General features: G+C 45.6%; 1 protein-coding gene across 1 annotated transcript in view; it reads right to left on the bottom strand.

Moving 5' to 3' along the window:
• Nucleotides 1-6543, bottom strand: part of LOC8024796 (probable cytochrome P450 6a19) — a 37192-nt gene extending 30649 nt beyond the window's left edge. The window contains exon 1 of the mRNA XM_029995807.4: nucleotides 6471-6543. Coding sequence (XP_029851667.4) covers nucleotides 6471-6530 — 60 coding nt within the window. The 5' untranslated portion in view covers nucleotides 6531-6543. The remainder of the gene's footprint in view (nucleotides 1-6470) is intronic.
• Between the last annotated feature and the right edge of the window lie 7060 nt (nucleotides 6544-13603).

The raw sequence follows: 13603 nt of genomic DNA, 5'->3' as shown, positions 1-13603 counted from the left end.
AAAAAAAAGAAACAATCAAGAATTTAGTCGCGTTGTGACGGTCAACATAGGTTCACGGCTCTCTGGTATCGCGCAGGAGATCGCGATTGAGAATACCCGATAGAAGAAACTTTTCAACTATTTCCAACCACGCCAGGCGGCGGAATTGAGCCTTCAACTAAGTGGTGTGGATAATAAAATCAAGTGAGTGTCACCAATAAAATATATCAATACTAAAGATAAATTCAGTTACAAAAGGTTACAAGGTGAGACAGCAACTATCATGAGAAATCTTGCAGGCACCTTGCGAGCGTATCCCATGCTCATCGACGGTACAGCAATCGGTGCGCCCTCCATTCATAAAATGCTCCGAGCACAATCGACAGGATGGCGCTGGGGAAATGTCTTTTCTGTTTACGGACGCAACCCACTGCAGCCTGAGATCGGGGTCATATGGAAAGCGATGGAGCTTAAAGACATTGAAGCAGCAGTCGCCGGATTCCGTGCAAGCAACATAAGTCCTCGAGCAGTATACGACACTTTCTGTTGTTATTCCTTCATCCTATGTCCGAGCAATGGTCTCCCGACGACCGGGGGACTGTCGCCATTCAGGCACGTGGCTCTAATTAAGTTTGCGAGTTTAAAACAGAAAAGAAAGCGCGAACGAAGTTCGGGCAATGCATACACCCAACACCGGCGAACCCTCTCATCCGGAACTTTCACCCATTCTAACGCACCAGCAAGGAAAAAAACGCCGGTCCCCCTTTCCCCTCTTCTATCTCAGTCTCAGAATAATGCTACAGAAGAAAAACGGCCTATAGGCTTAGGAGTTCCGCCGTGGTGCTGATAGGTCAGACCAAAAGCCGCCATGCTGACGGGTCAGACCGAAAGCCGCCGTCATACCTCGGCAAACCTCACTCATGAGGGCCCTCACTCACCCTCACTCACCCTCATCTTCACAGGTGAGGTGAGGGTGAGTGAGTTTCTGAACCAGGAAAATTCATGAGTGTGAGGGTGAGTGAGGGCCGTGAGAGCTGTGAGGGCTGTGAGGGCGGTGAGGGCGGTGAGGGCCGTGAGGGCCGTGAGGGCGGTGAGGGCCGTGAGGGCCGTGAGGGCCGCGAGGGCCGTGAGGGCGGTGAGGGCGGTGAGGGCCGTGAGGGCGGTGAGGGCCGTGAGGGCTGTGAGGGCTGTGAGGGCCGTGAGGGTGGTGAGGGCCGTGAGGGCCGTGAGGGCCGTGAGGGCGGTGAGGGCCGTGAGGGCCGTGAGGGCGGTGAGGGCCGTGAGGGCCATGAGGGCGGTGAGGGCGGTAAGGGGTATGAGGACCATGAGTGCGTGAGGGGAGTGAGGGCGGTGAGTGGCGTGAGGGCCATGAGTGCGTGAGTGGTGTGAGGGCGGTGAGTGCATGAGGGGTGTGAGGGCCATGAGAGGCGTGAGGGCAGTGACATGAGAGGCGTGAGGGCTGTGAGGGTCGTGAGGGCGGTGAGTGAATGAAGTGTGTGAGGGCCATGAGTGCGTGAGGGCGGTGAGTGCGTAAAGCGCCCTTCAGATCGAGCATCTTTCTCAGCAATTTTGGTGTTAATGGCGGGTTGTTCTCTAGCTTTCCCTAGATCGACACGAATTGCTGAAATCGGGTCCGGCTCGAAATAAGCAAGCAACTCAGAGCAATTCGAATACGTTTGAAGCGGCTGCATCCAATCAGGGACGCAAAAATTTCACGTGATACCTCGTGCCGGTGATAATGACACCGAAAGACTTGGTTCTGGTTTGAAATCGATCGTTTTTTTTTGGAAATAAACCGTTTCAGAAAGGTGCATTAGTATTCTTAACCAGATTTAAATGCATAAAAACACGTTTATAACGCGTAATTGTGTCTAACTAGTGCAAGAAAAATAAAATTTTATGATGACGATGGCAAATTGCAGCAATTGGTTGCTGCGTGTGATCGCGGGCGGCCCGTGTTGCTGGTGTTGCGACGTAAAGTTTTTGGGCGAAATTGCCCCATCTGAAGCTGGCCTGAGTGGCGTGAGGGCCATGAGTGCGTGAGGGGCGTGAGGGGTGTGAGGGACTCAAGGGCGGTGAGGGGCGTGAGGGCGGTGAGTGGCGTGAGGGCGGTGAGTAGCGTGAGGGCGGTGAGTGGCGTGAGGGCGGTGAGGGCCGTGATAGCGGTGAGGGCGGTGAGTGGCGTGAGGGCTATGAGTGCGTGAGGGCCGTGAGGGCCGTGAGTGGCGTGAGGGCGGTGAGTGGCGTGAGGGCGGTGAGTGGCGTGAGGGCCATGAGTGAGTGAGGGGCGTGAGGGCCGTGAGGGCGGTGAGGGCCGTGAGGGCGGTGAGTGCGTGAGGGCCGTGAGGTTCAGTGACGGTGAGTGAAGGGCTGAAGGTGAGTGTGACTCTGAGGGTGAGGATGAGTGAGGGGCTGAAGGTGAGTGTAGCTGTGAGGGTGAGGGTGAGTGAGGGGCTGAGGTGAGTGTGGCTGTGAGGGTGAGGGTGAGTGAGGGCGACCTAAAGTACCGACCTCTGGCCGCCGTGCTGGGGGGTCAGACACAAAGCTGCCGTGCTGAGGGGTGAGACTAAAAACCGCCGCGGGTGATGACGTCTGTAGTGCATCCTTGACCCACCAAAATCGGCAAAAACGTTGAGGCTATATATACGAGTCGATGCAAGGTGCCACACGCGTACGTCCTGACGTCAGCGCGTGCTAGCATCACGCTTGTTTTGAGACGCTTCGAGACGCTATGGTGGAGATGATGACTCAAGCTAGGCTACGCTGCGTTGATCCACTAGGGACGACGTTCGAAGGGGAAAAACACGGGGATTCTTTTCTAGTTGGTATTGGCCAGAACGCTAGCAGACTCCCGCTCAATGATCCGGACGGTTCGGGTGAAGTTGCCACAGAATGGTTGCTGATGGTCGCGAACTCTGTCAAAGTGATTAAGTGTAACTTCGCGTTCTACCCATAATCTAAAGCTTGGTCTATACTCTAATCTAAACGCTGATGTTTCCTAACCAGCTCGCCTGCATTCTTTCGCTCCTTTCAATAGAGGTTATCGGTGTTTGTCTCATCTAAGGTTCGGTGGTTTCGAAAGTGCTTCTCAACTGTTTAAGCCAGTCTTGACACGTATGGTGTATTGTATAGTATACCGCAGTATAGTAAAGTAACGAAGGATATAGCAACGTAGTACAGTAAATTCTAGCATAGTATAGCACAATATATTGTGATATAGTATAACATAGTATAACATGGTATAATATAGTTCAGTTCATTATAGTATGGTATAAAATAGTGCAGTATAATAGAGTAAACTATAGTATAATACAGCATAAGATTACATGATACAGTATAAATAAAATATACCCACCGGTTTTAATGTAAAGGTCTTCAGTTTCGGCGCGACGTCATCTGTTTCCAAACAAAACCCTGCCCTAAGTGCACCAGCTTAACTAAGAGTGTCGCCCACCCAAGGCACTGAAAGACTAAGCCTGCGTTCAAAATCTCACCCAATTGTATCCGAGTTACTCCGGCGGGTTGTCTCACGTGACAACTCAGAATGAAAAAAGGTGGACGCGGGTAGGTTTTGGAAAGCCAAGGTAAAACACTCTTACCCTGGAGTAAGATCGAGTAAATTTTAGAACACGGCCCGAGGGTCATCCAGCCTCAACACCACCCGAAATAAGATGACCACCCACCCTAAGAAGTAGACTTGTGCGTATCTTAATTATTCTACTCAAATCTTAATTGCCTTTCACACTATCTTGTACTCAATATCTCGAATACATTTTTCAACCTTCGAAAATATCGGTCGCCGGTACGATATAAAGATCTAGGGATCGTCTAACCCCAGGGCAAAACTGAACCGATTGCAGACTCTGAGGCAAGGAATCAAACACAGGACAGGAAACAAGGCACGAGAAAAATGCAGTCCCCGAATGCAAACAAACTACCGAATAGATTGCCCCAAGTACGACCCAATTTATGCGTCCTCTTGTCCGCTTTTTTATTTTTCCAAGTTGTCTTCGAATTGCAACTTACGCTTGGAGGTAGCGAAGTGTTGGTGACGTCATCCAGATTTTCCACCTTTTGCCTGAAGGTGTAGTGGTTCCGTTAGCGGAAGGTTGTAACGCCGACGTTCTATACTGTCACATGAAACAATTTTCGGAAACGCTGGTTTAAGGGTTTTCTTCTGAAAATGCGCGAGCACGTTTTTATGTGAGTGCGAACAAGCCCTCGGCCAAAGAAGCCAGATCCTGCTGGCTTTATTGAGCTGCAGTGACCTAGATTGGGCTTCCCTAAAGCCCCTTGTGTGCACATTGTGGGTTAACGTCTGCTCTCAAGCTCGTGCAAAAGGGTTTCGTTAATCTCCTTACGAATTTGCTCATTTTTTTTTCATTCTCCGAATCTTCCAACTACGTTTTCCGCCAGGTGGAGCCAGGGATTGAACTCGGTTTCGTGGACACAAGCTTGTGTTGCTCGTGTTTCCCTTTTGGCCTTCCTAATATTTGTTTGGCATTTCGAAGGTACAACTGGTCCCCCTCGCCCTTGTCTCGCGAAAGAAAGTGCACGTTCTTAGTTGTTGACCAGCGACAAAGGCTGAAAGTGCGGGGAGAGCTACGTGCCTTCCGGACCAATGAGCCGCCTCTCTCTTATTGCATGAGCCGGCTCTCTGCACGTGGCTATGAGCGACAACGTGATGACGCGGCGAACAAAAGGCGTATGATGGTTCCGCCGAGGATGTAGCTTCTGGCGGTGTATCAGCTTAGGGGTGAACGGAGAATGGACGATGTTTCTCTTGAGCGTGTACGTTTATCGTTCGCTCCTTTATTCATCATCAAGTCTGGCTGCCTGATCAAAGTTTTAGTCCGGTTGTCAGGGATTTGCCATGCCGGACTATGTCTTAACTCCGCCGAATCGCGTCAAGGCATATTACAACCTTATTGCGAAATGCGTCATTAGCCGAGCGTCGCCCAACTGAAGCACGCCAGTTGCCATGCCTACCATACGTGAGTTTCTTTTTTTTTTCTTTACCCATTATTTTCTATATCCCGAATTATTTAAAAGTAAACTGCGATTGCAGCAAATTCATAAAGATCACAGCAGAATGCGATTTTCAGCAAAGTCATCTTAAGTAGAGCACCACCTTGTGACTTTTTTATTCTTACATTACCAGCTCGCAACCTACTTGCCGAGTGTCTTCGATTGCAATACAATTACTTTTTCAGAGTATCTGCACTCTGCTCAAGTAAAAGTAGCTTAAATACTACTCTAAATACATTTGAAGATAGATATTAAGTATCTTTTTATTACTAATAAAAAGATACTTAATATCTATCTTCAAATGTATTTAGAGTAGTATTTAAGCTACTTTTACTTGAGCAGAGTGCAGATACTCTGAAACAAATTCAACAAAAAAATTGAATTTTTTTGTTGAATATTTGGCACAACGCTGCTAGAAAAACCGTATTTGAACGCGTTTAGCGAAATGACGAAACATGTAGCCAGCTTTTATGTTGTTCAGTTTCCCTCTCTCTGGGGCGGGGGAAACTGCGTGTCTCAGCGCAAGAAAAATATTAATTTTTATAAAAAAGGTATGGCAAAACACCAGATTGGAGCTATAAATGTTTCCAGCGCTCATTATCCAGGCGAAAAATGCTGAGTCACTGGGGTGTGGACGCACGCGCGACGTCTTAAATTTCGTGGAAGCGGACTACTACTGCACACGCACGGTCTTCCACTAGCTCAGCAAACGATGGTTCCAGCGAGCAAAAGGGGATTATTGGAATGAGCAAGACTTCGTTTCGTCTTCAGTACCGACGCAGACGACGCTACTGGCTGAACGGACCAATCCGTCGGCGTCAAAAGCCTACCATCATGATGCTCGTCATGTTTCAGTACCTGTTCTATCATCGTTGAACCAAATCATGAACAAAACAAAAAGGCCCAGTGACTTGCGCTTTTGACGGTACTTGATTGGTCCCATTAGCTCGTGAAATCGTCTGCGTGTGGACTTAAGTTTAAACTAAGCATAGGTGTATATTAGATATTAGAAATTAATGAATATAAACCTTCGTTTTAGTTGCATATGGTGGTTCTCAATTGCCCACCTTATGCTACAAAGCTGCTAAAATTGGTCATATCAATATTTTATTCCGAAATACAAACTTCTGTGGAGAGCAAGTCGTCTGCTTCTTGAGCAGGGGTTACGATGACGTCAGAACGACGAAGAGTTCCGCTTCGCTTTGATTGGAAGGATAGTGGGTAGACCTCAATGTATCTAGCATTGAGGTCTACCCACTATTTTTTTCAATCAGCCAATAAGAGCTCGGCATTCTGATATCATCGTGACCGCCATGCATGAAGCAGACGAACTTGCGCTCCGCATTACAAATTGGTGCGACGATGAATTTATTTCACGCAATTTCTCGAAATTTTGTTTTGTCGTCGCATAACGCATGGTGTTACGTCGTTCTCGCGGGAATATGTCATGCGTGGTGTCTCACCTGAGCAGCCTGCATCACTTCGGTCCTCATCTTCTCTTGAACGTCCGGGTGCTTGCCCATCAAAAAGGCCCAGTAGGACAAAGTCAGCCTTGTTGTGTCGTATCTGTGAACGCCAAAACCAAATATGATAAAGTTATAAAAAAAAAAGAATGGGCGATTGAAATTAACGGTAGCCTTGAGAATTCTGTGTTTACTTCTTACGAAAAGAGTCACTGCCAAAGTTTATAATCAATAATATATAAAGTGTGCTTAACCAACGACCAAGAATAATTCTTAAAAAAGAAGTTTGCAATAATGAAATGAGTCCTTTGGATTAACGTTGTCGTCATGTCGGTACAACGTTGCGGAAAGTTAATAAAAGCTGGACACAAGTGCAGGAACGAAAAGTGACACTAATTGGAAACCGGATTAGCGTATTTTCCACGCTATATTCAGCGGACTATACATGTTTAAAAGTTGAAATTTTAGGCTGGCGGACCATCTACGCGTGCCGACTATACAATATTTTTGTTTTTCAAGATCATTCATTACGACGAGATGTGACGGATTTTGTGAATTAATGAGTACGGGAATGCTGACATTTTTAGAATACAAGGTTTTTTATAAACTAATAAAGTAGGCATTTATCAAGGTGCGCCTGTATGAGAAGATTTTCGTGTCGACTGTGCACACGTTTGGGGATTATGCACGGCGTGCGGACAATGCACCGGGTGCGGTCTATCAAAGCCGAAACTTTTATTTTTGGCCCCCAAACCTTTCCCAGCGCACCATACACCTGCTGCGGACTATATCCCAGAAAATACGGTATTTAAAAAAAACTGAAAAAATTCTTAAACAAAAAAAAAAAAGCAAAAAAAAAACAACAAAAAAACAACGAGGTAGAGGTGAATTTTAGCGCATTTTCGACCAGTGAATTTGGTTTCCAGAAGCATTTGGTCCGAAAGTATCCATAGACGCGAGAAAAAAACGAAAAACCAAGCGCTGGGTGAAACTGCATACTCAGAAATTTCAACTGCTTTGCGTGTGGCGCTTGTGAGGGAACGCCTGCAACTCCTTTGCCTGCTCGGGTAAGGCTTGCGGAAAGGGCGGAAATATTGAGATATGCGTATAATACGTCATGGTTCCTTTGTCCAACCGAACGCGACGGGAAGGAGGGGCTTCGACGCTATTTTTGGAAGCTCTATTGTGGCTGCTTGGCGCATCAATTCGAAATATTATTTCCATATTCGTGATCCTTGAGGCACAATAAAAACGATTTAAGTGTGTTTCCTCCTATAGAGATCCGCTTTATTTTCCCTTTGAAAATCACTTAATAACTTTCTTAACATTTTTTTAGGGGGCACATTACCAATAAATATTTCATGCCCGCCCTACAAACACTCTATGGCAGTTAGAAATCAAATACAGAAAATCAAAACATGTTTTTATTAAGCTAAAATATACATCCTTACTTGCCGCATGGCATCAGTTAGAAAATTAAATTAGTCGCCGGAGTGTTCAGTGGCAAAATAAATAATGTCTAGAATATAAAAAAAAAGTGCGAAAAGCACAGTTGATTTTACAGCCGACTGTGATTCGCCCCTTTCCATGATCCTAAGATAATGTGACGCTGTCAAGAACCATGTGACCTTTCCACGTGACCCTTAGTAACGGGACAGTCAAAAACTGCGCAGGCTGACGTCGCCTTCGGGTGTGTTTGCCACCTCTTTATTGCGTACACATAAATAATTACGAGCAAGCAAACTTTTATATTTAAAAGCGCAGCTCTTAGGCGCCCGTTTCCGTCTTGAGCGGCGTCGGCGGCGGCGTCGCCGTCGGCGAACCACGCGGTGCATTATGGGGCGTTTCCTATGATAACGTCACACGTGACGTCACGTGTGACATCGCGAGGGTCACCAGTGGCGTCAACACGCGTTGCACTATGGGTCAATCTCTCCGCTAATTATATCAGAAAAATCGCTAAATTTAGCGGAAAAAATTCTTCGCTAAATTTAGCGGAAAACCTTTCCCGCAAAATTGAGCGAAAAATTCCCCGCTAATTTTAGCAAAAAACTTTCCCCGGAAATTCAGCACGAAAATTTCCCCGTTAAATTTAGCGGAAAATGTTTCCGCTAAATTTAGTGGGACATTTAGCTAAAATTTTCCTCAAAATGGGAGTCGAGCAGGAGAGAAGGAGGGCAGGGCACGTATGAGGAGGAGGGGCATGCGCTTCTCCTTCGTACCTTCCGCCCTCCTGCTCAAGAGCTGCGCTCTAATTCGGCGTTACAGGGGATTGTAAACATTTTTCATATTGTTTAAAATTTATGCTGATTTTAAGGGCTAGTTGAATGAGAGGCTTGTTATTTCTTAGCAGTTAACTTTCCCTACTTCTTGCTCCTGCAATTTGTTCATATATGAATTCATGTGCATTTTATGTATTTCAGCAAGTTCTGCATTCCATTACTTTATGCACAAAGAGTTGTTATTTAGGGGTAGAAAAATAGAGAAATGACAATGATACTTCCGGAGTTGAAAATTTTCTCGCGGCTTAACTTTGTCAGACGACACCGCAGAGCAGAATTTAGTTGTCGGAATGCTGGCACAGACGTGAATTATTTCGACGACGGGAAACAACTCTCTAATTGGAATATTCCAGGTAAGGCAAATTTTTAAACAGGTAGTGGATCTGAGTTAATGAATTTGCTATGTATCACTTTACATTCTCTACCTGCCGTCCACCGGGGTCGATGAAGTTTTCCCGAAGGACACATCTCTCTAGTTTTCGTGCCCTAAAAATAACTTAATGGTGAAACACTTTGCGTAAGAGAAAATGATGGAGTGTACGACGTATTGCTGGCCACCCAGTAACGGGGCAGGCTCTTTATCCTGCTGAGACTTGGAGGACCAAAAAAGGTTAAAGTTATGACGTGATGGAGGGGATGAAATTGCGCAGCAACTATCCACCCGTACTGTTCACCCCTCAGCGGACAGTCCGGGGGAAGCTATGTGCTTGTTGGACCAATCATACGGCCAGCGTTGTTCACGTGGTCACGCTCCCGTCCGCACCCACGCGCCGAAAGCGGGGTCATCGGACGAAATTGAGGAGGACGATTGGTTTCGTGGCACGCGTAGCTCCCGCCGTACTGTCACCGTAGAGGTGAACGGAGTACAGAGCTACGGTCAGGGATGTGACGGAAACGTTAAGCCCCGTAACGTCAGATCTCTCCCGGGAGTTCGCTTCAAAGGTTTAGGAAGTTGTCTTCCGGGAGACCGTTGGGAAGAGTGGGTCACTTGAAGCAACCGGAAAGTGCCGTCTGCACGCTCTCTCTCTCTCTCCTCTTCCTTACTTCTGGCGTTGGACCGCAAGCACTGGCATCGGAAGGCCTTCGTTGTGCCGATTCGGCTTACGTTGGGCGAATGTGCACGTGAAACTACAAGACCGAGTTTGAGTTCCCGTTTAAACGCTTACGAGCTGGTCTTGCTGCAGGTATAGTCACGTTATAGTCGGTGACAGGTTAGAAGTTCAAGGGAAACTACTTCCCCATCTTTCCAGTTTAGCAAAACGAACGCCGGAGAGGTGACGACATCCTCTCCAGCGCTTCCTCTGATAAAGTGGAAAGGCCAGAGTAATCTGCATAAGTTTCAATAAAAAAAAGAAAAAAAAACCCGCGTAAATAAGCTAATGAATGAAATATAATTATTTTTAGAAAGGTGTTTTTACGTGGCGCACCTATCATCCTAGAAGAAAGAGAGTATCGTTTTTTTAATATACAACAAAAAACTTTTTTATGCACAGAGAAAACAAATCAATCTTCTGGTGAACAGTACTGCTAAGGACGCAAATCGGCGCAAGTTTACACCATGAGTGCGCCACTGCCTATCATTCCCCTGCCTAGTTCTGATGCTGTTTGTCTATCTTTCTGCAGCAGACAACATTCAGGGTACATGATCACTGTTTTCAGGAACTTTTAATTTCAGACATTTTCGTGGAAACCTTCGAATGATGGTAGCAGAAAGGAGACAAGACAAATAGCAACAAGAATATGTCAAGAAGCAGAAAACATCCCAAGAGCTCCAAAGTGGAGGGTAGCGAGATTGCTTGGAAAAGAAATATACCAATAGCAGGGTATTTTTTTTATTAAAGAAGACTGTGTTTTGTTATGTTTAGGCATCAGAATTCGACATGTTATTTTTTTTTTGTAGTTTGGCTTACTAAATTCACAATCAGGACAAAGTATTCAAACTCACTACACTATAGCCTTCATTGCGATAGTAATTTGTGAGCAATTTCAAGCTTTTCCAATCTCCTACACCGAGGTCGTGAATGCCTGCTGCGTGGCCCGCAGCTGTGATAAAAAAGAAAATTAAATAGCTATGAAGAAACAAGGAGGCGTATGACACGCAATTGATCTTCATCGTTGAAGCGGTACTAAAAAAAGAAGAAAAAAAAAAAAAAGAAAGAAGAAATCTCTGGAGGGATGTAAGCAGCCGCCACATCCTTTTTCTCGGGCTGGTTGTTCATACAAATTAGGTTCCTGCGGGAGGAACACTCTTAAAAAAGCTCGTGCGCTTCATTTCCAGCACAACACTCGTATGGCAAATCACTGCAGCGTACGGAGACAGCTGAGCGAATGACGATGCCGAAACCTATGTTTAGACCAAAAGACGCGGTCTGAGTTGTGACATTCAGCAAAATTCAAGCGTGACGTTTCGCATTGCTTAATGTCAAAACTCAGACTTTGTTTTTTGGTATAAACATATGTTTCGGCATCATAATTCGCTGAGCTCTTTCCGTAAGATGCGATCATCGGCACTCCGATTGTTGTGCGGGAAAGTAGACGCACGGACGTTTTTTAGAGTGACTGTTAGCGTGCCCCTGCGCCCTTCCGCCGTGCGCTGGCGCTACGGTGGCAGTCTCGTACACGTTACGCAAAAAACGCAATTCATTACAATTGCAATTACTCTTGGTTAAAAAGTTATGAATTAGATCGCTCAATTACTCAAAAAAAGAAGTAATTTACCGTTATTTCAAAAGGTAACCTTTACTTCCCCGATAATTTAAAATATTCAAAGCGGCAAATTTTTCTGCCGGTTCGAAGACGGGTCTTTCGTCCAACACATTGTGGGATTATAATTACCGAATTATAATAAACACTTACGTCATTATTCTGCCAATCTTGGTCATCTGAATTTCGCAAAACAAGGCTGCAGAAACGTTGAACAGGACGCTACGAACTCCAAAACACTATTTATTCATCGATATCTCAAACGGAGGGCCGTATTTGTGGTAAAGAAGGGCGCGATCAAATGAGAACCACGACGTCAAAATTCTCTTCGAACAGTTGAGAATGAGGGGAAGCGGCCTCGTTTCACTTCTCCTCGCCTAGGTTCACGACGGGATGTGGCGAGGAGGAAAGGGAATGAGAATCGTGACGTCACATGTCTTGTCGGCCTCGTCAGCCGTGTTCAATCGCCCACTTCTTATCCAAAAAAATACGCCCATCCGTTAAAGATATCGCTGTATGAGTGATATTTTTTGGGTTTCGCAGCGTCCCGCCTATCGCTCACGCTTCGCTTTGTGAGCTGAAAAGTTTGGTCAGCGTCCCTTTAAGAAGGGCGCCATTAGGAAGGAAAGGAAAATACTCTTGTGATTACTTCCTAAGAAAGGTATATAAATGATTACAAAATTACTCCGAAAAATGAATCGATTGAACGTAATTTGATTACTAGTGATGAAACACCTTACAATTCTGACAGCATTGAACACGGGCACGATGAAACCGAGCGCCGCGAGTCAGTTTCTATAGCAACTTGGGCGGACGCTGTGACGTGATGGTGTGTCATTGGTACACGTCACTGCGTCCGCGGCCGTTGCCAGGGTAAATTGCTGCGCGGCGCCCGTTTTCATCGGTCATGTGTTTCCTGCGCAAAAGCGTCACGTGTTGTCAGGTGATGCACGTCCCGCAGAGAAGTCCGAAGGATTTCTCTTCGAATTCCGTGTGAATTGCGCTTTAAAGGAAAAGGGGTCGCGGATGATATTTCGTGCGTCGCTTTATTATCGATGCATTTGTGTTCAGGCTTCATAGGTGTTTATGTCTCTGAGTGCTTGTTTTGGTATCGCCCATAATCTTTGACGACGGTACGTTCAGCATAATTGGACTCACCCAGCGAGAAATATTAGAGAGCTGTTGGACGCCACTTCGTCGGCTGCCATGTGCTTCTGAACTTTGATCAGAGACGGAACGGCTGGCGAAGAACCTATAAACAAACATCATTAGAAAAGTGCTTACTACCGCAGGGGACACGGATAAACTTTCGGCGTAAGAAAGTATCTGTTTTGATGGTTCATTCTAACGAAAACAAAAGACCTTCGTTATGCCCGTGGTGAAGAGCTCACAGCAAAGAATTTACAATACAAAAAGATACCTGTAGACAGGTAGGAATTTCAAACAAGTATTAATACTAGAAAAAAAAAGATTTTTAGAAAGTTTCATGTTACGGATGCTGTGCTTCCGTAGCTAAAAATGCAGTGTACGCCGATATTGTTTGTACAGCTATCGTGTTACCTGATTATATTGTTCTAGCTATTATCTGTATCACATGGAACCTGAGCTTAGCTTTGGTCCCTGGAAGGGTAGTAACGCACCATAAGATAAAGACTAAAATATAATAGCAGCTGAAATAAGATTGAGCTCACAAGCGAAGTAACAAAAAAAAATATGGGCGGTTGCTTCCGTGTATTTCTAGAAGGCTACTAATTATTCAAAAATACACGATAATATAGTGATGCAACATTGATCCTACATCGGTTCTTTAGCTCAGAAGCAAGCAAATTGGCTTAATATATATTTGAATGTCAACATGCCTCTTTACAATGTATGTTAGTTTTGGGCCTCGACAGAAAAACTACTATTTTGAAGCATTGCTTTCTGTACCATACAGTGGAGCTTACTTTAAGGTGCAGCAAGTCGGCATACAGTTTAGAAAAGAAAAAAATGCATTAAAGCTTTCTTACATTTAAACTATTGACAAAATGCTTAATCCTTTGCCTACGAATAAGGAGTGTCACTCGTGCCACCCCTTACGAACTCTAAAGCCCGATTACCAGAGTGGCTCGCGTTTCGTTTTCGGCGCTTGTTTTTACGCGCTCTCCG

The sequence above is a fragment of the Ixodes scapularis genome, unplaced genomic scaffold (assembly GCF_016920785.2).
Source record: "Ixodes scapularis isolate PalLabHiFi unplaced genomic scaffold, ASM1692078v2 PGA_scaffold6__148_contigs__length_123643588, whole genome shotgun sequence".
Classification (NCBI taxonomy): Eukaryota; Metazoa; Arthropoda; class Arachnida; order Ixodida; family Ixodidae; genus Ixodes; species Ixodes scapularis.
The sequence above is the reverse complement of the archived record's forward strand: the minus strand, read 5'-3'. Positions and strand labels throughout refer to the sequence as shown.